This window comes from Sapajus apella, unplaced genomic scaffold (genome assembly GCF_009761245.1).
Source record: "Sapajus apella isolate SASKATOON/1434 unplaced genomic scaffold, GSC_monkey_1.0 scaffold28, whole genome shotgun sequence".
Lineage (NCBI taxonomy): Eukaryota > Metazoa > Chordata > Mammalia > Primates > Cebidae > Sapajus > Sapajus apella.
In genome coordinates this window covers 16058408-16085745 of record NW_022436968.1, presented here as the reverse complement: position 1 = coordinate 16085745, position 27338 = coordinate 16058408, and the positions used below count along the sequence as shown (strand labels likewise).

The 27338-nt window shown below is 37.6% G+C and overlaps 1 protein-coding gene and 1 non-coding gene across 8 annotated transcripts in view; both read right to left on the bottom strand.

Annotated features, from left to right (window-relative positions):
- The window catches only part of CCDC141 (coiled-coil domain containing 141), a 219532-nt gene that overhangs the window by 14961 nt on the left and 177233 nt on the right, over positions 1 to 27338 (bottom strand). For 3 of the 7 annotated variants that reach the window (XM_032292811.1, XM_032292810.1, XM_032292806.1), the window contains 7 exons: positions 25933 to 26073; positions 24951 to 25145; positions 23377 to 23560; positions 19964 to 20076; positions 15537 to 15653; positions 6948 to 7798; positions 2668 to 4538 (listed from right to left, as the gene is read on the bottom strand). In XM_032292811.1, coding sequence (XP_032148702.1) covers positions 4271 to 4538; positions 6948 to 7798; positions 15537 to 15653; positions 19964 to 20076; positions 23377 to 23560; positions 24951 to 25145; positions 25933 to 26073 — 1869 coding nt within the window. In that variant the 3' untranslated portion in view covers positions 2668 to 4270. Of the gene's footprint in view, positions 1 to 2667; positions 4539 to 6947; positions 7799 to 15536; positions 15654 to 19963; positions 20077 to 23376; positions 23561 to 24950; positions 25146 to 25932; positions 26074 to 27338 lie in introns of those variants that run through there. The other 4 variants (XM_032292808.1, XM_032292809.1, XM_032292807.1 and 1 more) reach the window with 4 other exon arrangements.
- Positions 1473 to 1531, bottom strand: LOC116561278. The gene has a single exon (XR_004273370.1). It is a non-coding gene; the product is annotated as a U7 small nuclear RNA (small nuclear RNA).

Sequence of the window (27338 nt, the reverse complement as noted above, 5' to 3'; positions counted from 1 at the left end):
TTGATCAAAATAGTCAAAAATATTTCTGCATCTTGTTCAAATATTTTAAATATTATAGATTATTCAGAGATTCAAATGTAAATCTTCCTACTGTAAATTTCTCTTGGAACTGTGTGTGAAAAACTACCACCAAATGTTTACACATCCTTTTACTAGAAAATCAAAGCTGGAAAACTCAATGGTTTTGCCTTATGAAAGCTCAAAACATTTTTTTGCGGTTCTTCAAGGTGTCAAGTATATATATTTTTTTCTTTTTAATTTTTTTAAAAGTTTAGGAGCTTTTTAGAAGAAAACCTAGGCAAAACCATTCAGGACATAGGCACAGACGAGGACTTTATGACTAAAACACCAAAAGCATTGGCAACAAAAACCAACATAGACAAACGAGACCTAATTAAACTCCACAGCTTCTGCACAGCATAAGAAATAATCATTAGAGTAAATTGGCAACCAACAGAATGAGAAAAAATTTTTGCAATTTACCCATCTGACAAAGGGCTAATATCCAGAATCTACAAAGAACTAAAACAGATTTATAAGAAAAAAACAAACAAACCCATCCAAAAGTGGGAGAAGGATATGAACAGACACTTTTCAAAAGAAGACATATATGAGGTCAACAAACATATGAAAAAATGCTCATCATCACTGATTATTAGAGAAACACAAATCAAAACCACATTGAGATACCACTTCATGCCAGTTAGAATGGCGATTATTAAAAAATCTGGAGACAACAGATGCTGGAGAGGATGTGGAGAAATAGGAACACTTATATACTGTTGGTGGGAGTGTAAACTAGTTCAACCATTGTGGAAGACAGTGTGGCACTTCCTCAAGGACCGAGAAATAGAAATTCCATTTGACCCAGCAATCCCATTACTGGGCATATACCCAAAGGATTACAAATCATTCTATTATAAAGACACATGCACATGTATGTTCACAGCGGCACTGTTTACAATAGCAGAGACCTGGAACCAACACAAATGCCCATCAACGATAGACTGGACAAGGAAAATGTGGCACATATACATCATGGAATACTATGTAGCCATAAAAGATGATGAGTTTGTGTCCTTTGTAGGGACATGGATGAATCTGGAAACCATAATTCTTAGCAAACTGATACAAGAACAGAAAATCAAACACCGCATGTTCTCACTCATAGGCAGGTGATGAACATGAGAACACATGGACACAAGGAGGGGAGCATCACACACTGGGGTCTGTTGTGGGGGCAAGGGAGAGACAGTGGATGGGTGTGGGGAGGTTGGGGAGGGATAACATGGGAGAAATGCCAGATGTAGGTGACGGGGGGATGGAGGCAGCAAACTACATTGCCATGTGTGTACCTATGCAACAATCCTGCATGATCTGCACATGTACCCCAGAACCTAAAGTACAATAAAAACAAAAAAAGGAAAAAAAAAAAGAGTTTAGGAGTTTTTGAAAGTTTTCTGTTGAAAATCCTGAGCTTAATTTTCACCAGAAAACCTACAGGACAAATTCTAAAAGAGCTGTAACACATACGCTTTTTAATTTTTGTTTTCATTTGAGGTTCTTGTCGAAAATGTTTTGATATTACAAACCATTCAGAATCTTCTTTAGAAGTAAATGGCTATAAATTATGTATATACCTTAAAATAGAGACAACACTTAAATTTCCTAGGTCTCACATTTTTAGCCAGTAACTGAAATTGAAACTTTCATAAGAAGAATTATTTTCTCATGACAGAAACCCTAGTAAAAAGGAAAATTACACTTAAGTTTCTGAAATTAAAACACAACCAGAAGAATAACTGAATAATTATTCTTTACTGCCATGTTAGTCAATCAATAGCCTGGATGAATAGGTAGATGGATAGATACACAGAAAGCTGTCTGTACTGTATCTTGAATATCAGCATAGTACTCTTTTCTAATCTTTGTGCTCTCCACGTTCTGCCTCTCTCTCTGTCTCTAAAAATGGATTTTGCGTGCCTTTTTTCATCATACACCATGGGTGTATATGTATCTCACTCTGCTCTGCAAAAGGTTAACATGAACAAACTTGAAACAGAGAAAACAAACCAGGAATTCCCATGCTCTAAAAACCCCAACACACAAATTCAACCCTATTGACAAAATGGGAAGGGAGATCCTGCCAAATTAATAAGAAAGAGAAAGTGGGAAAAGAGACAACTTTTTACTGGGCCTCCCCTGCCTTCTTTGGACACGAATAGGTTTTTACTCTTTAGCTTCTACATGGGCAATAGCAGTTAGGCAAGATTCATACATTATTTGAAATTGGACAAAAAGGATATAAGAGGCTGGGAATGGTGGCTCACACCTGTAATCCTGGCACTTTGGGAGGCTGAGGCAGGCAGATCACTTGAGGTCAGGAGTTCGAGACCAGCTTGGCCAACATGGTGAAACCTGGTCTCTAAAACTAAAAACATAAAAGTTAACTAGGCATGCCTGTAATCCTAGCTAGCTGGGAGGCTGAGGCAGGAGAATCACTTGAACCCAGAGATGGAGGATGCAGTGAGCCAAGATGTTACCACTGTACTGGGTGACAGAGCAAGACTCTGTCTCAAGAAAAAGAGGATAAAGAGAATAAGAATTCCCTAGGATGCTGTGTATACAAGATTTTAATATTGTTTCTATCAAAATTTAGAAGGAAACTGAGATTTAATTTTTTAATTAAATTGAATATGCAGTAAAAGAAAGAATATGCCAAATGTTTACTTGACTACACATTTCACATCTTCAGATAACATTCAGTAACTTTTTAATATCAACTTGAATATATTATATTTAAATATTTTGATTATTTGTAGACAGTCTTCCAGCAACATAATTAATTCCTTCCCTTCATCAAAAATCTGTAATGAATTATTCTTTCAACTAAAGATTTTCTTCAGCATGATATGGCTATGTTTAAAATCTAAAAAACAAATGCCTGTCTACTTAAAGCTTATTTTTTAAAGGAAGACAAAAAACAACCTTTTCTGAATAAAGTGTTTCAGAAAGGCATATAATACTTCAATATTATAGTAATTATTATAAAAGGATATAATTCATCTCAGCCCATCCTATTACACATGATTCCCCCTAGAACAAACAAAATGTATCCTCCTGAGTTTAATTTCAAGTCTTTGAAAAGAATGCAGTCTTAAGAAATTAGAAAAGAATTTAAGCTCCAATTCATAAAACATCACTTTCCCCCATGGGACTAGTTGAAAATTACATATTAACAGCACTCCTTTAATTTAATATTCTAAAGAAACAGCATCTAAAAAAGAAGAAATAGTGAGCCAGAGGCCAGTCTGATGACAAATTACATTAAACAATATCATTATCCTTAGTCCTCATTGAGTGCTTTCCATTTTCCAGATGTTTAAAAGACACAAAATGAAAACTCTCAATTGCCTAAGAGGTAGACGATGAACTCATTTTCCAGACAGGAAACTGAGGCAGTGAGATGCTTTGCCAAAGAGTATAAAAATGGTCATCAGCAGAATGAAGATTAGAAGCAGAAACACTTGGTTACAGTTGTATACATTGCTGCTCAAAACACATCAATAGAATGACACAGATAACGTTGGTTCTTTCCTGCAACTTGTGTTCCATCATGCTGTATGACATGCAGAGCTGACCAAAGATGGAAACTATTTAAAGCTGATGGCACATCTATTCTCCAATGTCAAACCCATGAGAGCAACACGAGGAATGATTATTTACGGTGACATTATCAGACTCAGGAATGTAGTCTATGTTGAAATTACATAGAATGCATTTCAGTAAAAAGATCAAGACGCGAAAAGCAAAATTACAGGACAGCTAATGCAAACAAAACTACAACTTCAATAGTTCTGTTGATATTCCCTAAAAAAGAGGTCTTTTAAAATGCAATTAAAAATAAATTATCAAACAACCGTATTTGAAATTTAGTGCATTTTGATGTCGAGTCAGCCTTCATCTGCACACCCTTAAATTAGGAGGGAATAAGCATAGAATAATTTTGCTGCATATTATATTGAAAACATCTTTCTAGAATACAAAGATATGTTATCTACTACAGATAATTTACCAAGCTTCTCAAATATACTAAACACACAAGAAAATTTGATTATTTCACCTAGCAGTGGTATTAGCCAAACAAGCACAGTGATCAGACTGGAGATACACTTGGTAGGAGATGCTCTGCAGGAGGTACAGGAAGATAAACAGCTGCATTGTTCTTTAGGCACATGAGAATTATGTCCATTGGTGCCACCACCACCAGTTATTGTGTGAGTAGCCAGTACATTAGGAACACACTAACATAGATGACACACAGGGTTATCCAGTTAATTCTTGTGATTGGTGGCCTGCAGTTACCTGTCACGTGGAGGATGACATTGGAAGTGAGAGTGCCGCTAGTGTTTCGGGCCTGAGCCACATAGAGGCCTGCATCTGCCTTGCACACCTTCCGAATGAACACCGAATGCCTTGTCTCCTTGTGTAAAACCTGCAAGTGCTCATCTGCAGACAGTTTCTGGCCCTTCTTGTACCTGAAGCAGAGAGGCAGTTTTTAAAGTCAGGATTGCTGTTTATTCACATCATTTCCACTGCAATATTCTCTAGGATTAGTAGGAACCTTGTAGCCACAACGAATTCCAGTGGGTCTGTTTACTTTTTTTCTTTGATAGACTGGAGTGCAGTCTATCAAATATCATTGCAGCCTCAAACTCCTGGGCTCAAGCAATCCTCCCACCTCAGCCTCTCAAGTAGCTGGGACTGCAGGCACCTACCACACACCATGTGCGGGCTAAGTTTCTTATTTTTTATTTTTTTAGAGACAGGATGTCTATGTTACTCAGGCCAGTCTTGAACTCCTGGCTTCAAGCAATCCGCCTGCCTCAGCCTCCTGAGTAGCTGGGATTATGGGCTGTTTATCTTTCAAGCAGAATTTGGTAACTGGTGGCAAGAAAATTGCTTTGACTGGCTCAGACAATGTTTTTGAAAAACTGAATTTTATGAAATCCCTTAAAAATTGGAATATTGCATATGAACATGCAGATATTCAGCTATGTCTAAAAAAAACAAAAATAAAACAGACCATCGGGTCACACTAGGCCACCATTTGCTGACAGTAACAATTTCCTAGGGTGTGAAATGGCACCGTCATGTTGTCCAGCTTTATTCTTTTTGCCACTATGGAACAGCAGCTGTGACTCTTTAGAAATTGTAATGGAGTGAGACTTATCTACCCCCTCATAGACATACCACAATATCCACATGACAATACAGATGTGCTGTTTTAGAGGATTGTACTTAACATCACTGCCTGATGAAATAACATCATTTAATTTTTTTGAAGCAATTTTGTTAGAAGAAGAAAATGGCTTCTAATTATAAAAGGTATTTATGCAACTGGATTATGACTATTAATAACAAATTTCTAAAAGTTTCCTATGAACATGAGTGCTTAACTTCATGTTTTTATCAAGCAAATAATTTATTTTGTATATCTGAGATTCTTGTTTATTTATACCCACAATCTACCACTCATGAGCGATGACAAATCTGAATTATTTTCTGCCCCCATTGCCTAAGTAATAACTTTGCATTTTCCTGGGTGTCCTAAGAATGTATGATTCCCCGAAAGTTTGTCAGTCGATAATTTAGCACAGTTGTAGATCTGATGGCAAAAGATTTGTTTACAACATTGCAATAGTTCTTTAACAATATGTGTGTTGCAGTGGTTCTTTAAACACATACATACTAACCAAATTATTAATATCTATCAGGTAGACAAAAACAAGAAACACATCAGACAACTTGTTTCTTTGGTGTGAACTAAGATTTAATAATGAATTAAATATCTTTAAAATTCATAAATATGAAACTCCTGATTTGTAAAAAACATGCAATTATAAAGACCGTAAAACAAAAAGCATAAGTGACTGCACTAACATTGCACAAGTGCGGTTTCTTTTCATAATGAGAGTAACCAAAGCTTTCCATAAGTTCCTCAGATAACTGGTTCATATTTCAAGTACCATCAATGGGCATACACAATAATTGAAACTGATAATTTAATGTCTACTGAAACACTAGGATCAATAAATGCTATTTTATTTAATCTTAGTTTATAAGTATAAACTGGCTCTCACAGATTCGTAGCTTTGTCCTCAAATACATCTGCTTAAGGATGAGAATTTTCTAAATGTTTTAAAGTAACCCATATATTGAAAAAGAACTGCTTTTGTTATCAACAGTAAGCAATCCAAAACCTGTATTCTACAGTTTGCTTTTACTGAAACAAATAGGCTAAAAAATAATGATGTCTCCAGAGTGAAATCATATCGTTCACAGCTCAGTTATTATACTACCTTTCAAAAATGAGTTTATTGCCTGTCACCTGAAGCAACTGTGACAGAAATATTTTTATTCCACCTCTCACATTGAAAAAATTTGTGAAAAGAAATCTTAGTAAAACAAAATGTTACGAAAATGGCATGTGTGACTTTATTGGAAAGAGGAAAAAGATGAAAGAGGTAAATGAGAGAAAAGGAAAAAACTCAAATTCTGATATTTTTCAGTTGCATAAAGGCAGTTAAAGCAAGCAAACATCATACTTATATGGAAATAGACAACGGAAAAGAATTTCAGCCCACAATCTTTAGAAATGTGGAATGTTAAGCACAGAAAAAGAAAAACAAGCACAACCAACCTACAGCGCTTTGGAAGCTTGTTAAATTTTTAGTACTTTATATGGTTATCCTTTTTTCTTAAAGGTGTTAACTATGCTGCTGCTAAAATGAGAGGGGTCTGATGTGAGGTTAAATCATGCAGAGTTACAGTGTCCTAGAATATTAATCAACTAGCCCTAAACCTTAAAGTTAGTACCCAGAGAATGATTTTTGTCTGTGATTGAATTTGTACCTATTTACGGCTTGTCATTATAGGCTACCCACCATGTCAGTGTAGGCTCTGGAAATCCTGTTACTTCAACTTCCAAAGTCACTGGAGAACCTTCCATGACAGTTACATTAGACAGGAGCCTGGAGAAATTAGGTGCCTGGTCAGCTAGGCTGACCACGCTGCTCTTTGCTGATGTGCTTTTAATCTCTTCTTGAGGAACCGTTTGCCTCTGATAGCCCCTGCTGGTGCCTGATTGAAACCTGAGGCCCAAGAATGCATCAGGGGAAACATGCAGCCTATCTTGGGTTTTAGTGAAGTTACTATCAGCATGCATTTTCTCTCGAGTTTCTAGCAAACCGCCCTGAGCCTGAGGGTGCTGCTGTAAAGCTCTCTCATGCACTTCACTCATCATGCTCTCTGGATGTCCAGCACTGATTCTGTGCAAGGCAGTACTCTTTTCCAGGAATCCTTCAGAGGTTAGTGGGGGTTCAGCTTTGAATTGGAGGTACGGCCTCTCAAAATGACTTGAAAATGTTTCTCTCTTATCATTGCATGCATCTGCAAATGCAACAGGTGGTGAAAGAACAGATTCCTGGGCATCTCCTGGGCTGCTGGTCCCAGCCTGCACCCCACAGCTGCTTATGTGAAGGCTGAGGGAAGATCTGGAAGGCTCTTCCACCTCCATGTCAGATGGTGCAAGGGGGGACTCAGGGCTTCCCGGGAGTGGAGGCAAGGAGATGTCATCAGGTGAGACACACTCATATTCTTCCCCTGAGAGCATGTCTTCAGGCAGGAGCACGCCCTGGACACCACCCTCCTTGTCAGTGGACACCTTCAGGTCTTGTGGTTGCGGATCTTCCCCTGTTCCATCGATGGCCAAAAGATCTGCCACTTGCGCCTGCCCCTTGAAAAGAAAAAAGCCAAATCTTCCATATTTATTCGTTTTTCTTTTGCCAGTTTCAATTAGAGTATAAAACTCAACTTCAGAGAGACAACTTGAGAAAACCTACAGTGAGTTAAAACTTAGGACGCTGGAGGAAGAATTACATATGGGAAACCATTTGTCTGTCTATCCTGAGCACCGTCCCACTTCTCATGACTAAGGAATCGCTAAAGACCTCAAGTCTCTGAGTAAAATGTGATAGACCTTGGGAACAGAAGAGACAAAGCCCTAGTTTCCATCTGTAGTAAAAGGCATTGAACTGGATCAACATCTTTCATACCATGATCTGAGGAGTCTCCTCAAACAGCAAAGTCAGCTTAGGTCTGGCTTGTCTACACTCCCTGTGAACACAAGGTTTCTGCACAAGCAAAGTCAGTTTAGGTCTGGTTTGTCTACACTCCCTGTGAACACAGTTTCTGACCATCAGAGACTCCCTTGTTGAGTGATTCCTCGGACCCTCCCAGGATAATCTCTCTTCTCTCTCAAGAAAGCCATCCCTTTTCTAAAATAAATTGTAGTGAAATATACATAAAATTTACCACTTCAACCATATTTAAGGGTACAGTTCGGTGGCATTAAGTGCATTCACATTGAGTGTAAATATCACTGCCATCCATCTCCAGAACTTTTTCCTTTTTCCAATTGAAACTCTGTATCCACTAAACAATAACCCCCCAATCTTCTATCTTCCTTCTGACTCAGCCTCTGGCAACCACCATTCCATTCTCTTGCTCTGCGCATTTGACCACTCTTATGTACTTCATATAGAGAAAGCTGTTTTTCATGACTAGTTTTATTTTCTTACTGTCCTTTAGTTTATTCTTACATTGGAAAAATATTTATTGAGCACCTACTACTACATACTAGGTACCATGCTAGTATTAGAGGCATACTTTGGTGAATAAAAGTAGATACAGTCTCTGCAGTCGAGGAGAAATAGCCTAGTGGAAAAGGTAGATATTAATGGAACAATCAGATGTGATGGCCTTTCCCAAGAGAACACATGAAGGTACAATCGGAAAGCAACTGCCACTTGTCTCAGTGCTCCAATCAAAGTGTAATCCTGCTAGGACCTGTGAGTAGCAGTACATCTTTTCCTGCTTCCACTGTCCTAGTCTAATCCACATCCATCTCTGGTTTAAGAAGAGGCTCAAATGTCCCTGTGACATAGGCTCAAAAGAACATTGAAGGTGAAAAGTGATCTTATCTAGCCCCACCTGCTTGTTTTACATCTCCTTCCTGTACCTTTCCTTAGCATTTTGGGTACCTTCTTACTTATCATGTACTGGTTTTTGTCCTGTGTTAACTGATGCACATAGGAAAGTTATGTCTTGCCTTGCCTTTGAGTTCATTTTAACCCATAGTCTTACTCTTGATATACACTTTGTAGGTGATTTTTAAGAAAATAAGGGCTGGGCGTGGTGGCTTACACCTGTAATCCCAGCACTTTGAGAGGCTGAGGCAGGTGAATCACCTGAGGTCACGAGTTCAAGACTAGCCTGGCCAATATAGTAAAATCCTATCTCTACTAAAAATACAAAAAAATTAGCTGGGTAGGCTAATTTTTAAAAAATTACTGGCGGCAGTTGCCTGTAATCCCAGCTACTTTGGGAGGCTGAGGCAGGAGAATTGCTTGAACCCAGGAGGTGGAGGTTGCAGTAAGCCGAGATTGCACCATTGCAGCACTCCAGCCTGGGTGATAAGGGCGAAACTCTGTCTCAAAATAAAAAACAAACAAACAAAAGAAATGTGTTTTCAGGATGAAGAGTAGAAGCAAAACAATGTTGCTTCTACTATGCCACAGAGATGACCTTTCCTCAGAGAAACATTAACCCAGCTTAGAGAAAGCGAGCCATTTAGTAAAAGTTTAAATTCTGAGTCTAAAATCCAGACGTTCTTAGAAGTTCTTCTCATTTAAAAAAATACTAAACTTACTAATTGCCCCTCCCTCATTTGGTTGTTGTGTCACAGCTTAGCTCAGTCTCTCTCTCTCTCTTTTCCTGAAAGCAGAATGCTTATTTTCCTCCTTGCAGGGACTTTGATCAACCACTTATTCAGTCTAAGAATCTCCTCTACAACATTCTGGCAGCCTCTATTTGAACAGTTTTTCTGAAAGGGTACTTTGAGAATGTATGCCTTACTTGTGTTAGGAATATTTCCCATATGTGGCAAAGATTTGCCTTCCTGCAATTTCCTCCAATGGATCTGAATTCGCCTCCTGGACCTACGCAGGAAGTCCAGCTGCTCTCCAGTTTTAACAGCTCTTTGACTGGAGAATTGGTCCTACAACCTGTCTAAGCCTCTTTCTTTGTGTCAGACATCCTCAGGTCTTCTTTTGCCTCAACTCTCTTTCAACATCTTGGTCACTTCTGGGAGGTCCCACTCCTACTGGGCCACAAGTTCCTTCATAGGAGAGCAGGGACATTTGTTGACTGGATGGCCTTTCAGGGACAATGACAACTCCTAAATGAGTTCTTCAGGTAACCTATGACTCTCCACAGAAGAATAATGTTTCACAATTGTCTGAAAATTTACAACAAGCTTAGGAGAGAAACTTGAATAAAAATCCAGACCAGTCTCCCAACTCCTCGATCCCTGCTAGGGAGAAAATTATTTCCTGAGGGTTTGGAAGAAGGAACTGAGCATGCTCAGATCTGTCTCCATGAGGCCCTCTCTTTTGGATTTGCTTTTTGGAAAATGCAGGGATTCAGGTTGGCTCGAAGTCACAAAAAGCCCCTGGAGGTGAAGGCTGTGGTTGTCTAGATGTGCACCCAAGTGGACTGGGAGCACATTTAATCTATTTAGATCAGACCTGAAGTTTGGGGGAACCCACTAGAAAAGTTCAAGCCATCCAGCTTTAACTGGTTCCTGACTCCTGTATCTTACTTTCATCTAGTGCCAAATGCAGGAAAGGAATCCAAGGCTATCATTTTTTCACTTCTAACAATTCCTAAAATAGAAAAAATACTTTCCTCAGAAAATACTACTACCCAGTAATTTCTACTATCAATACGAGGGAGAAAGTTTTCTTAAATCTTTTTCTGGAACAATTTCAACTCCTCAATAAACATGTTTGTTTCTAGAGTTGTTTACTTTCCAGATGGTAAGTCATCAGTGGAATCATTATCTTCTTGGCCTATATGATATGTTTTTATTAAGGTGATTGTATTAGTTCATTTTTTAAAATAAAAATCACATGGGACCATTGACTTATACTGAATTTGTAGTCAACTAAAATTTCCCAATTCCTCTATCCATTAATGCTACTGATGAAAATGTTGAACACAGCAGTGTTTAGAACAAAGTCAGATATCTCTGCAAGACAGATTGTCTCCAAAGTTGATGCTGATGAACTACTTGACACTCGAGTACAATTATAACTTGGTCAAACCCTCATTCAGTACACATTTCTCCACTTAAGAGAGCATCGTGAGTGTGGTTATCAAATGACATCTTGAGAACATAACAAATGATGCCTATGGCACTGACCTAGAATTACTTATTAAGTAATCATCTCAGGAAGCAAGATTAGGTGAGTTTAATGTATATGCAAGTGGTTTGCTGAGTAAATCTATTTAGCTCTTGGCACTTCTGCTTTTATTCTGAAATAAAAAATGAATGTATTAAATTATCACAGGTACCCCAAAACTATGTACATCTATTATGTATCATATAAAAACATTTAAAAATTTTAAAAATGCAAATAAGATTTCAGTTTTTAAGTCATTATGGAAATATTATTTTATTTTTATTTTCATTTTTGAAGTGGAGTTTTGTTCTTGTCGCCAAGGCTGGAGTGCAATGGTGCAATCTTAGCAACTGCGCCTCCCAAGTTCAAACGATTGTCCTGCCTCAGCCTCCTGAGTAGCTGGGATAACAGGAACCCACCACCATGCCCGGCTATTTTTTGTATTTTTAGCAGAGATGTGGTTTCACCACGTTGGCCAGGCTTGTCTTAAACTCCTGACCTCAGGTGATCCACCTGCCTTGGCCTCCCAAAGCGCTGGGATTACAGGCATAAGCCACCTCACCCAGCCAGAAACATTTTAAAACTCACTGAGCTATATTTTCTAGATCTGTCTACTTTTCAACTATGAAAATAGTATCCAAACATTGACACATACTAATTATTTGTTAATATTTCTCTACTCTAAAACCACATTGTTTATTAGAAAAAAATGTGTGTTATTTATTCAGAAAGGGTTAAATAAATCTATGGTTTTCAGTACAGACAGGGCGTATTTGCATCAGCCTAATAAGTTCTGACAAAATAGCTGGGAAACTCTGATCTAATTCACGAAAACATAACTCCTCTCAATCTGCTTTTCTTATATCAAGTCAAGAGGCAGATCATTGTCATTTTGTTGATTCCTTTTTCTTTTCCCACCTTCTAAGTATATGAATGACCTGTGGTCTTATCTTTAAGTTCTCTAATTGTCTCTATATACTTAGCCCCTCAAAGATATCACCCACTTACATATCTAGTAAACAATTAACTTTTAATTAATACTAAATCTACAATTTCACATCTTATGTCTCTCAGGACTTCTGAACTCTCATTCCCACTGGTGGACATAGTTGCTTGAATTTACAATCATTGCCATGTAGGCAGAAAAAGTGACTGGAAGGGAGAATACGGTGATATTCCTACATCCATTCAACTAAGTGGGCAGAACCAATCCTCAAAGTACATAGAGCAGAGAACTACTTATGTGGTAAATTTGAAGGAACACCACAAAATTTCATATTCCACAATATCTCCACAACAGATAAGCTTATTTTAGGGTAAATAAGATTTAATGAAGGTAAGTAGGAAGTAAACAAAGGAAGGTATTAAGCGTAGGGCTTGGTCTGTGAAAGGTATTTGTAGAGAAGGGGGGCTTTAAACAACAACAGGTAATATGGTACTTTGGGGCACTTTAGGTGGATGAGGTAAAAGAAAAGGTGAAGAAGAACATTTTGTGTCTTCCCAATTTGTTTTCAAGGCAAGTGTTTCAAGAACTTCCTCTACCTGCCAGGTGATCAGGATTTGTGTGTGTGTGTTGGGGATGGGTCCCTGCACAGCTCCCCCACTCAGTCTGATAGGAGCACTCCACTGAATTGTTTGGTGTAAAAGTATTTTCATGTTATTGTTTATGAACAGATGAATAGGAAGAGGGGAAAAGTTTGTCATGGACATCTATAATATCATTACAAAACAGCTTATGTATATGCAGCAGTTCCTGGGAGCTCCCATTTGGTCTTGTGGGAAAAGCATATGGCTAAAATTCTAGAGAATTGGGATGACTACCAGTTCTTTCACTACCTTCTGGAGGGCAAAATATTTAATCCCTTTTGGCCTCAGTTTCCTCAACTGTAAAATGAGATTTGATCAGATGACTGTTAAATCCCTTCTAGCACTAAAATTCAATAGTTCTAAATAATGGCATTAGAAGCCATCATCTTCCACCAAATAGCTCCATGGCTTTAGGCGAGCCTGTTAATACTGTGTGCTTCCATTTAACCTTAGGAGTGTTCAGATATTACCATGGATTTAGCTTCAGTGCTCACAGTGGGAATAAAACACCATCACTAATCTGTTAGCAGTGCTACATGTGTTGCATTTAGTGAACTGCCTAATTCCACCTGCTGCATTTTTGGGTCAGTAAAATGAGAAGTACTTTGCTATCTCCAGGAAAAAAGTTCCTGTGTTGAATATATTCTTGTAGTAATTCAGTGGAACTATTCTTTTGGACTCAAATAATTTCCTCAGGAAGACTACTATCATTTAAGGGTATCAGAATTGACTGCGATAATACCAGGACAAGCTTTTCACTTGGTGCTTCTTCTCTGCCCATATGGGGTTGAAGAATCATTACATCTGATCTACATATACATAATAGAGACAATAAGGGGGTAAATGTGATTGAGATACTTAAAAGTGAAGATTTCTGCCACCCTTTCATTTTGCTGTCTACACCAATTGCACCAGGACATGAAATGATGTTAATAAGAATTCTTGACAGCTGTAATTGTAGACCTTCACTTACACCCAAAATGACTGATGCTTTATCCTTTTAGTTTATATAAGATTAAAAGTGATTTTTCCATGAAGGTAAATCTTGCTTTGTTTTTTAAATTTAAAAGAATCCGTTTCTTCTAATAAGAAAATAAAATCAAGAAAAACTACTTCTACTAAGTATAAATTATTATTATTTTTTTATGTTTGCTTTGGTAGTATTAACTTTTGTTTCTGAGCTCTTAGTAAATGTGTCTGGTTCACATCTAGGAAATTGTGCTGAACTAAATAAATGATAAGATGTTGGATTTAGTAACTCTTAGAAACCTTTTTAAGAAAATGTGGTGCATTTAAGGCTATTTACTATATTTACCAGTCATTCTCAACTGAAGTGATTTTATTATAATAGCTGCTATTGACATCTAGTGAGTAAGGCCAGGAATACTGCTAAATTCCTACAATGCATAGGACAGCTCCCTACAACAGAGAATTCTCTGGCCAAAATGTCAATAGTGCTGTGGTTGAGAAACTCTGATTTAGACCAATTGGAGTAACCACAGACCAGTTAACATAAGAGTAACACACAGCAACATGACCAAAGTTTGGCAGCGTTCCTTTGCCTCAGAGAGGAATCTGGGTTTAAGTGGCTCAAGGCCCTACCACAGAAAAGACAGCTTGCTTAGCAGTACTTGCTGCCTGGTGGTTGTATAACTGCAACAGGCCTTGACATGGATTTAACCTGTGAAAAAAGGGCCTATAAAGAAGCTGAAAGACATGTTGACTTCAAGGAAAGATAAATCTTTCTCCATGAAATAACTGCTACCAGCGGAGAGGGTATTTATTTGCTTTTAACTCTCATGTCACGAGAAGTATATTTTATTAGTTTGAGGATGGTTGAAAATAATGTTGACTCTGATTGTTCCTTTAGCTCCTCGGGAGAGAAACACTAGGAACAGGCATCTTGGTAAAGCAAACAGTCAAAAGCTAATTACAGTCCAGCAGCTATGAGAGAGAGTGAGCAACTTAGGCCGCAAACCAACATGATGTTGTGATTTAAATAATACTTTCAAAATCATGACACATTTGCATTTTTGTGAGTATTTATAGTTGTTACATGCTTTAATTTATCAGATCAGTAAGTGCCTAAGTTTTAGAATAATTTAAACAATTTTCTAAATACTTCAATATTGATATTCCAGCTGGATTCTATGGTTTGGTAAATGTTCCTGGAAATATCATCTTAGAGGTACAGTCTATGGGAACAAGATACTATCTAACTAAGGTTTTCTAATGGGTTTTGGAAAACAACAAAAATCATGAAAATATGATAAAAAGAGAGAAGTAAAATTTGAAGTTGGATTGGATATAAAAAGACTATGGAAAAGGCAGCTAGAGATGGTAAAAATAGAAGTGGTTTGGGGTGACATGGCATTTAAATGGCTGTCCCAGTGCTACTGTGAAATGTCATGGTTTCAGTACTCGATAGTGAGAAGCTCAGAGGAAACAGCATAGCAGAGAGAAGCAGCACTAAGTAAGGAGCAGACGGGAAGTAAGGGAGGAGGAAACTCACATTGCATTTACATTGGGAAATTCTGTTTGGATAGATAACAAGGTTGCAATTCACTTTTATTTTGCAATGCACAATGACTGTACCCTCAGAGCAAAAGTAATGAATAGCTGAGGGTAAGCAGTTTTCTTTACCTTATTTGTTTCTTCATTGAATATTGTCTGATTATTTTTTGCTGGTTCCTTTAGCAGGTCAATGTAATCATCATGGAAGTCTTCCAAATTTGGATTCATCTTTAAAACTTCTCCCTGCTGTACAAAGCAACAGCTAGTGAGAGCCTGAGCCAGGAAATTTGGAGGAACAGTGCCATACACTAACTACTTGGAAGAAAACATAGACCACTTGCAATCTTTCAGCAAATGTAATCCACAAGAGAGTGGTATACTCCCATGATGTGTTTTATAAAATTATCCCTCCCAGCTCACAGTTTCCCTCCTGCCTCATTCCTTTGATAAAGTTCATTGCCAGTAAAAATTGGTTGTTGAAAGGCCCAGCAGGAAAAAATGTAATCATTATAGTAGGATGCTCCTGCAGGAGCATTCTCTAGAGAAAGGAATCATTATGCACGGCAGTGTAAACCATTAGGAGAGTCTGGGGAGCAGCAGTGAGGCAGAAATGATTAAAGGTCTCTAGGGGAGAAGAAAGTAGGAAATCCAGAGAATCTACACAAGCAAAATACTGGGGAGACTCTTGAAAAGATGAATAAAATAACACTGAGTATAGCAAAGAAAAACAGCAATTGAGAGCACAGGATGCTCCATGTGGTTGAAGATATTTTGTTCCTTGTATTTCATGGGGCTCAGTTTTAGTCATGGAGGTAGTGGGGATTTGCAAAGTGCTGTGGAGTCAGTGTGAGAGCTGAGAAGACTTTGTAAAGGTGGAAAGAACCACTGGTATCCCACGTGATAGAACATACCAGTTTAGAATGATGATTATACTGTAATAGAAGAGTCTCTATTTGACCCACAACACAATCCTTAGCTGGGTCTTAAACAAACAGGTATGCTCATCAAAATGCATATGCAGCACTGGCTCAGAGCATTCAGGGAGACCCACTAATGGGGAGATTCTGCTTTTAGTACCAACTCTAAACTGAACTGGTTTGTATTGCTCTATGAGTCACTCTGCTTTGGTATGCAGTTGACATCTTCTTCCAAAATATCAGCTGGTGTGGAAAGAATGCTAGATTTTGAATTAGATCTAAATTCAAATTTGAGATCCACCACTATTGACTATTGGGCCCCATGTAAAGCACTTTTACCCTCTTTGGACTTTTCCTTTCTAACACAGAAAACATTCCCCTTCTTTTCATCTCAAGATTATTTGGAAATCACTGGAGATAATGTATATGAAAGTCTTTTGTAACTCTCAAATTGCTAAACATTAGAAAGAATTTCTATCACTATTTCAGCCTTGATAGGAATTGCTGAGCCCACTTTCTATAACCCCTGAAGAGAGAGGTATAGCATCAACCTTCATATTTAATAACATAAAAAAATAAACATTTGCTATTTTCATACAGACACCTGTAAAATGTTGGTAAGCATTCTTTGGCAAGTGTTTGTTGCATCTGTAACTCATAAAGGTAATACTGATACATATTTCTCTTGCCAGAGATACCCTTTCTCATTTCTACATCCACCTGAACTAAACATCTTCAAGCACTGAATGATTGTTCTTGTCTGTACCAATCTACTGGGTGTTTACTACAAACGTCAAAACTCTTTTGCGAGAACCTGCTTTAAAAGGCAAATCAGGTCAGGCATGGTGGCTAACTCCAGCATTTCGAGAGGCCAAAGTGGGAAGATCACTTGAGCCCAGGAGTTAGAGACCAGCTTAGGCAATATAGTGAGACCTCAACTTTACAAAAATATCAAAACATTGGCCAAGTGTGGTAGCACATGCCTGTGGTCCAAACTATTTGGGGGGCTGAGGTTGGAGAATTGCTTGAGCCTGGGAAGTTGAGGCTGCAGCGAGCCATGATAACACCACCACACTCCAGCCTGGGCAACAGAGCAACACACTGTCTTGAGATAAATCAATCAATCAATGAAAGACAAAACATAGTATTAAATATTGTGTGGGAGACTAAACTTAGCAAAGCCAGAGTGTTTCCTTAAGTATAATCAAGTAGGAGGGGTTGGGATGGCAATAGTAGTTTTATGTGATGTAATTACATTTAACAGTTAGATGTGATGATTACTTTAGTGCTATAGCCTGAATGTTTATGTTCCCCTAAAATTTATATGTTAAAATCCACACCTTAATGTGATGGTATTAGGAGATGACACCTTTGGGAAGTGATTAGGTCATAAGGGGAATCCCTCATGAATAGAATTAGTGCCCTTAGACAAGAGGCCTGAGAGATGCCCCTCATTCTTCTACCACGTAAGGTTAGAGTGAGTACCAGGAAGTCCTCACTAGACACCAAATCTGCCAGCATCTTGTTCTTCAACTTCCATCCTCCAGAACTATGAGAAACAAATGTCTGCTGTTTATAAGGTATCTTGTCAGTGGCATTTGGCATAGCAGCCCAAATGGACTAAGACAGGGAGGAAGGCACACAGTGCCATGGGAGATCAGGGCGGGAGTGATACAACTAAGGAAGGATTTATGGAGGAGGCAGCATTTGGGTTTGGCTCTGAGAGGTGGTAAGATTTCGAAAAAGAGACAGAAGGCCATGTCCTTGAAGTAAAGGTTTAGAAGCGGGAAACCCCAGGGAGCATAGTAGATCAGTGGGATACGAACCCTACGTGAATGTAGAAGCACATGGTTTGGAAAGGTGACCAGCCTCAGAACACCAAAAGGCTCTGAATTGGAGCTTGACTTGGTGATGACGCGTTTGTAGTGGAGTTTTGTGAATGTGAAGATGACACTAGCAGAACTATTTAGGAAGGGTAATCTAGCTGGGTGTATAATTAGGGGACTCCTGACTAGTGCAAAAGAGAATCCAAGTGACAGATTGAGCGTGAGAAAGAGAGAATGCCATCCTGACTACAGTGAGTGTGGAGGGAACGGGGAATGAGGAAGCTGGAGAGGCTGTGGAAACTGCTCTTTCAGGAAGAATATCCATGAAGGCAAAAGCCGGAAAGGGCTACAACTTGGAGAAAGTAGATTTTATGAAGCTGACTCTCACTTGAAGATGTGCAACACAAATGACAGGAGTGTTGAAGACAAGGAAGAGCAAAGAGTGGGAGGAAGCGGCGAGTTTTAGCCTGTGTATTGAAAGTCAGAAGCGCAGCAGCTCCTGGGGCTGGGGGGTGTGGAGTGGGAAAGAAAGGATAACATGTTGAAAAAGATAACATGAGATACATGGTTTATTATCATTGTGAAGCATTGATGGGAAGCAAATAACTTATATATTAGAAATATTAATAATTCCATACATTAAAAATTTCACTTTTCTCAAACCTGATTGGAGAATTCGTGTGTGGGTAATAATACAAAAGAAAGAAAAAGCTATGAACAAAGGTGTTCATTGTAGTGTTACTTAAAACGGTAAAAAGGTTAAAAAAAAATCTAGATTCTTAACCAAAGGATAAAGATAATTTGGTTGGGCACCCACTGAATTAAAAGCCTCACAAACTATTTGAATGGAAGAGGCACATAAACTTATGACATGAAATTCCTTCAGAAAAAAAGTGACTGGTAGAAATAAACGTAATTCTGCTCTGAACTGCAAGACCACCATTAGGCCTCAGTAAGAATTATCACAACAGTAATCTTTAGTATCTTCATAGGCAGTCCTCAGAGCTACCCTGGGATCCACTTTGCAGATCAGGAAACAGAGACTCAGGGAGATTAAATAATTTACCCAAAGTCACAAAGCCAATCATTTAGGGAGTTGCTATTTCAAGGAAACTGTGCTTTGCTCTACAGCCTTTGCTCTTAATGACCTTGCTATTCTCTCCATCCTCAAAAACCAGTTCAGCCAGCTATGAAAACAGCAATAATCAAATCAGTTTTTGACATGACATTAACAAAGAAACATGTTTTTTACTTTAACTGGCTTTGCCTAGACATAAAAATTTTCTCTGTATTTGTTACCATCAAATTTGTATTCTATGAAAAGTGATCATGATTAGTTTACTATTTTTATGAGGCAAAGTATTCAATGAATATAACACCTGAAGAATACTTTTATTTTCTCTGGTGCCACAATTTGGAGAGGGGGAAAAAAAACCCTGACACCTATTATTTATGAATAAAACCACAAGCTACTTAATTATGAAACCAAACCATAGGCTATACTTAATACAAAGTTTACTGGCAGAATCTTAATGGCACACATTTTTTAGGATATGATCTATGAAAATGTAAACTAGACACCTTAATTGTGTTTAGCCCTCATTCCCAGCAATATTTTTCTCTGCAGTGATGGGAAAGAAATAGAATTAATTATCAGAAACACCCAGATAATTATGTTAGAAACCTGTGAAACAAATGTGCACATTATGTCCCTTGAGAAATTCTATTAAAACATCTTTGCATCAGAAGACATTTGATTAACAATTTTTATTTATTTGGCTTGAAAATACGTATTTGGGGAAGAAGAAATTACCTTCAGTTTTTCTTCAAGCTCTGTGAGGGACCCACATAATTCAGCCACAGATTCAAGAACCTCTTTGTGTTTTGTCACTATTTTCTCAATATATTTCTGTCCTTCTTCCAAACCTGGGGAGGAGAAGGATGAAACTAGTTTTAAAGGTCAAATATTTAGCAAGAAAGAAAGTCCAGGTGTCAATTCATCTTCCTAATGTCCAGCATGAGGGCTGATTAATTTAAGTTCTTAATAAGTATTTGCTGAACAGATAAATAAATGAATAAAGGCATGTTTCCAAAAGTTAGATATTCTAGGAAAATGATTACATCTGCTGTACCACGCCACTTTCATATAACCTAAATAAGGTTGCTATATGAGCTTTAAGACTATATGAATAGTCTTAAACCTTAATTTTCCTCAGTTTTTCCTGTTCAGAAAATTCAGTGGTTCCTCACTGCTTAGAGAATAAATTCCTCAGGATGGCATTCAAGGCCCTTCCATAACATGGTTTCAATCTGCCTCTCCCAAATGTATGTCACTCTGATTCCCTCCTGTATTTTATTTCTGGGCAAACGGAACCAGCAGCTCTTCCCTGAAGATCCCCACAGCAGCTAAGTGTTCCTTCCTCTACCAGCAGTACTCTTCCTCCACTCTTTTTCTGCTGTCAAAACCTAACCTACTCTTTAAGGTTCACCTGAAATGCCAAGATTTCTGTGAAGATATTCTCAATCTTTTCCAACTGGATTTCTCTCTATTGTAATAAAGATAGCTATCATGTAGTGCATGCTTATTATTTGCCTGTGCCTAAACACTGTATAACCATTGTTCAATGTAATCCTTGGATAGATTCTACTACTATCCACATTTTACAAATGAGGAATGTGATACTCAAAAGAACTTCTTGCCTGGGCAGGGTGGCTCACGCCTGTAATCCCAGCACTTTGGAAGGCTGAGGATCACTTGAGGTCAGAAGTTCAAGGCCAGCCTGACCAACATGGTAAAACCCTATCTTTACTAAAAATATAAAAATTAACTTGGCGTGTTGGCACATGCCTGTAATCCCAGCTACTCGGGATGCTGAGGCAGGAGAATCACTTGAACCCAGGAATTGGATGTTTTAGCGAACTGGGATCATGCCACTGCACTCCAGCCTGGGTGACAAGGCAAAACTTCGTCTCAAAAAAAAAATTAGGGGGACTTCTTTATGTGATTCAGACAATAAATAGGAGAAGAAGGATTTCAACCCAGGACTATCTGACTCCACACCCTAAGCCAGGTTGTAGTGCACATTGTTATGGGCTGAACTATGTCCCCCCATCCTGCCAAATTCATATGTTGAAGTCCCAATTCCCTGTACCTCAGAATGTAACTGTATTTGGAAATAAGATCTTTAAAGACGTGGTTAAGTTAAAATGAGGCCATTGGGATGTGGCTCTAATCCAACATGACTGGTGCCCTTATAAGAAGAGGGAGAGATACCGGAGGCGTGTGTGTGCAGAGGGGTGACTACGTGAAGAGGCTGCAGGAGGTCAGTCATCTGCAAGCCAAGCAGAGCGGGCTGAGAGGAAACCAACCCTGCTGGCATCTTCACCTTGGACTTCCAGCCTCCAGAAGTATGAGAAAACAAGTTTCTGTTTAAGCCACCCAGGTAGTGGCATTTTGTTATGGCAGCCCTAGCAAACAAATACGAACATTTTATATCTTTCTTACTCCATTTACCATACCATGACTTCAAGGCCTAGACTGTGGTCTCTTGAATGCAGGAACCAGGTCTTAGTTGTCTTTATAACAGCTATAGCTTTTAGTAGATCACAGGTATGCAAAAATGTTTTTGAGATAATTTTTCTGCATGAAAATTCTGAGTTCAGTAATGCTTGAGTAGCTTGCAAGAGTTGATATAATCTTAAAGTACCTTCCTTGATGAAAATTTTAAAAAATGTATCGCTTCCCTACCAAACAGATGGAGACTCATGTCATTCATTTATTCATTCAGTGATTCATTTATTCATCAAATATTTGTGAGGCAGTTAATTTGTCATTAGACAGTGAACTAACAGGCAAAATCCCTCCTCTAATACAGCTTGTACTCTGGTAAGGAAAGCCAGACAGCACAAATAGCTATATAAAATGTCAGTTGGCGATAAGGGGCAGGAATACAAACAAAGCCAGATGCAGGATGTTGCATGATGGGAAGGGAATTTAACTTTTTAGGGGCTTTGTCAGTGCGTATCATGCTCTGAGACTGAATAGGCATTGATCCAGGCACAAAAAAAGTTAAAAAATATATATACTTTCCTCAAGTTTATGGGCAGCAGAGAAGACAAACAAATAGGTGTTTATACCAAAAATGTAAAATGTTCAATCATGGAGGAAACATACACCAGGCTATGGGAGCAGAGTGTCTCCAAAATTTTTTAGTGTACTTATACAGCAACTCCAGCAAGAAGATGTCACCTCAGTTTTCATTGATTTTTCAATCCATATTTTATTATTTTTATGTTTCTACCTTTTTCTTCTAGAATATCATGAATAATTCATTCTTAGTAATTTAAGTAGTGCAGTATAGATTCTACAAAATTCATGGCTCTCCATAGATAGTGTTTCATGTTATAAGAGAAAATATCTGACTGCAGCCATTGGCAGCCAAATTAAGCATTTTGTACCAACTATTGTGTCTTCTTTCTGGGCTGTTTGCCTGGTCATTGGGAATTACTCTTAGTCTCATAGGACCGTTACCAGGAAATTCATGGAACTTATTCCTCAGAGCCCTCAAGAACTATCATCCTCCAAGGACTTCTTAAGTGGTGGCCTCTGTTAGGAGGAAGGACCTCTCAGGATGCCATGATATTATCTTTTCTAGTCATGGAAGAGAAGAAAGCAGAACTTGTAAAATGGCAATCTGAGTTCTCCCATTTATTCCACAAGTAAGAGGAAAGTAAAGGAGAATTTTCCAGGTCTTTCTCAAATTCGTGAACCAAAAGCCTTATAGAAATGAGAGGGCTGGAGACTTCAGTCTTAGCTTTTTGTCTACTTAAAGTATGACTGAAGTTTTCTATGTTTTTCAAGGGATCAATCTAGTGGAAATTAGATGGTTTTTTTTTTTTGTCGTTTGTTTGTTTATATAAGCTGAGTATTGTTCTGGTGTTATTACCCTCGAGATGAATAACAGGAATGGAGGAGAAAAGAGAATAGAGAAGGAAGGCTTACGCAAACTAGTTAAAAATCTGCAGGCTTCATCTGCTGTCAGAAATTCCTCCCTCTGCTCCCTGTTTGCTTTCCCTGGCTGTGGGCTATTACCTTAAACCTTTTCTCTGAATAGGTTGGTGTACTGAAGACCCCGAGGACTTGCCACGCTCTTGTCATCTACTGGATTAGGCTCAGTATAGATTCGTTCAATGGCCAATCACTGGACATCTTAAAAGAGATCTCACCATATAAGTGCTGAGCCAGGTCAGTGGCTTCCTGAATCCTTTCTTCTTGCTGTGGCACTGAGGGTGCAATAAACTTATTGAACTGCTGGTGGAGAATTTTCACAGCTTCCTTTGTCTTGCACTCTGTGGAATATCTTCCAACTCTTACAACTGTGGCACTTGCATCTTCGTACCAAAAGTGACACTAAATTTAAATAGGATAAAGCACAGATGAAAGAGACACCAACCTCTAAAGTTCTTAATTTTGACAAGTGAGGTATCAAATTTTAATTCTCTCAACTTTATGTTCACATTGGCTTGAACTTACTAACTCATAACAAAGAAAATATTAAAACATAATCGTATACTTTTGCACTTAAATGTTAGTGGCAGACATAAGTACAAATATGAAAATACATACAAGTAAAACTATAAGAAAGTAAAAATATGAAAATATATTTGATTCTCCTGCCTTCTTAGGTTTGCCTAAAATATGATTCCAAGAAGAATGTTGCAGACTTATGAGAACAGGCAGAATAAAAAGCATCTGGCACTAAAAAGAATTCAAATACATGCTAAATGGTAAGAAAAAAGCCAGCATGTTCATAATCCAGTAAAATGAACTGATATCATTTACAATACACTGCTAGAGTATTGCCTGATGAATACTCTAATAAATAAAATCTCTTTGTAGAATAAGATTCAGTTTATGAATGGGGAAATATCATCCAAAGAATAGCATTTCACCTTTTCTTAATAGAAAATAGTTATATTTTCCAAACACAGTGGAGAATGAGACAGTTTCTCATTAAAAATAAATAACTGTGGTGGAAGGAATATCTGACCCAGTCCTGAAGCACTTATGCAGGGTGAGAAATAGAAGCACATGACTCAGTTACAAGTTGGTTTTAAATAAGTACCACAAAGGTACAATAAACCTATACATCATATGTAGAAGAGTGCTCATTTTGATTCTCCTTAATCTGGTGTTAAATCTAAAAGCTCAACTGCATTAGTGGCAAGGACACTCTGTATCTCACAATAATGGGCAACAAAGAATACTCAAGAACTTTAAGTGCAGAATTTCTTCAATATTAAGTGTTAAACAATAACCTTATCAAATTTCACATATTTTATGTATACTCTACCATGTATCCTCTTGACAGTATCAACAAAAAACATCAATAACAACTTCTTGTAGCTGAAAAATCACAGTATCACTTTTTTAAAATAAATATTTTCAAGTTCTGTGAAATAAGCCATTCTGAGCATTTTAAACAGATATCCAGCAGTGAACATAATTTCATGATAATTAAACATCTTCAGTTGATGAGGTTATGGACAAACAGGAACACTCATACATTGCCAGTAAATCAGCGAAGAAATTGACCAATACAATCAAAGGCCTTATATAATTCATCCCCTTTGATGCCCCAATTCTATTTTAGAGAATTATCCAAATGAAAAAAAAAATGAAAAGTAGCATGATACATGAATTTAACGACAATAGCAGCTAACGCAACATTGCTTTAAAGTTGTAAAATAATTTTTGTAAACAACATTACAATGTGGATACCATAGCAACAAGAAGATACCTCTTCTATCACCTCCTGGAGATGCTCAGTCAGGTCCAAATTCTTCTTGTAATCTGTCACAACTTTGTCAAAGTCATCCACATGTTTTTGCAAATCCTTCATAGCTTCCAAAAGAACATTAACTTTATCACTTGGATAATTTAAGAAAGAATCAGAGGTTTTATTACTAACTTTTTCCATTTTCCTTTTCAAAGCCTGTGTGAAAAACAAAAAGTTTTAAAAATAACATTCAATCTGTATTTAAGATGCTAGTGATTAAATACTGAGAGAAAAACTGGTAAAAGCTTTTGCCGCTTCCTCCAATCTACTAAAATAATAATTATTACAAATATATTATGGAAAGAATGGGGGTTTTCCCAAATATTCGATTGATTTAGCATTTAGCAAATAAATAGAAAATGTACGATATACCAGGTCTATTCCAGATTTTGAGAATAATAATATGCTATTTTTTTAAAAGACAATGATAATTAAATCAAATACTTCTCCTCAATAAGCTCACTGTCTCCTGGAAAATGCATTCAAATAATCTAGCCAGTACATGTGATAATCAAGGTAGGAATAAGAGGCTATAGGAGCAGTGGAGCAAAGTAATGGCATAGATGGGTGCAAGAAAAGGAGGATTATAGAAGGTGTGCACATGCATCCATGCTCGTGCGTGTGTGTGTGTGTTGGGGAGAAGGATGGAAGCAGACAGGCTGGGTAGGCTTGGCAGAAACCATTCTGGATCTGCTTTAAGAGATAAAACCATTTATTATATTTTTTACATGAAGAATACAATTGTTATAAAAATGGAAAAATACTCTTTGAGTCCCAGTGCTACAAAAAGTCAGAGTTAGGTATCTAGATTCAAAATGCAAAACAATTTTGCAATAATTGTGTAGTACATACATACACATGTGCATGTACACAAACCATACTTTCTTGTTAGCTGCATTACACATACACACGTGCTCATATACAAACCATACTTTCTTGTTACCTGCATTTTTTCAGCATACATATCAACTTGTTGAATTTGATACTTAAGCGCCTTCAGATTCCGAGATTTTTCATTTTTCTTAGTGTAATTAAACTTCAAATTATTGAATTTCTTTTTGATATCTTTGAATGACTCTTTGAGCTGTAGTTCAATAAAAAAAATAGGTGATTTCCTTAAAATAAGGAAACAAAGTCGCTTGCAATAAATCAAAGCATTTGAACACTTCAAAATATTGATCTTAAAAATGTATTAAGACTAATTTTCTTTCCCTCCCTCCCTTTCTCCCTCTCTCCCTCTCTTCTTTCTTTTTCTTTTTTTTCTTTTTGAGACAGGGTCTCACTCTGTCACTCAGGCTGAAGTGAATTGGTGTGATCTTGACTCACTACAACCTCCACATCCTGGATTCAAGTAATTCTTATTTCTCTCCTAAGTAGCTAGGACTACAGATGTGTGCCACCATCCCTTGCTATTTTTGTATTTATAGTAGAGACAGGCTTTCGCCATGTTGGCTGTCTCTGGTCTCGAACTCCTAGTCTTAAATGATCCACCCACCTTGGCCTCCCAAAGTGCGAGGATTACAGGCGAGAGCCACCAATCCCAGCCTCAGAGTAATTTTCAACAGAAAACAAATTTGCCAAGTGGACATACAAAGTGAATTTAAATATATCTTCCAAATATAAGTAATTATAAAATGTTTGTTAATACTTTTTGATTTATAATTTTTAATTAAGATTATATCTATAGAGCATTCCTTTGTCCCTCAAGTAAGAAAATTTCTCACATATCATACATAAACTTTTAACAACTCTAATTTTCTTATTTGTGTTTATTTGATATCTTTTTCCCAATCTTTCTGTTTTCCATACGGTAATATTTGTCCCAGGTCTATCTTCCAATACTCTCTCACAGCCATCATGTATACATTTATTAAGGCTCCAAAGAGCTATCCATGTTGAAGAGGTCAATGAAGCATTGACATTTAGACCACCTAGGGCATTGGTGGGGTAGAACAGAAGACCCAATATGATGAGATTTACTAGAAAAATAACTATATCTGCCCAGTTAAAAAATTATTTTTCTTGAGCAGTTCTGAAAATAGTTTTACTTTTTAGACATAGATCATTAACTTCAGAGATCCTTCAAAAGCAAAAAAGGTACAGTGAGAGTTGTTGCTAATGATGGCTATGCTAACCTGTGTATAAAGAAAGCATATAGCTATACATTAATAATAGGAGATAGATTTTGACAGTCTTAACAACCGTTCAGCTTTACCAGTGCACCAAATTTCTAAGCAGTCCAGTTCCATTAAATGCACCACTTTGTCTCTCTTCTCTATATTTAAGGAAGATAAGCATATTGACATCTCTGTATTATCAACAAAGCAAAGCACAGAAGAAAAAAAAAAA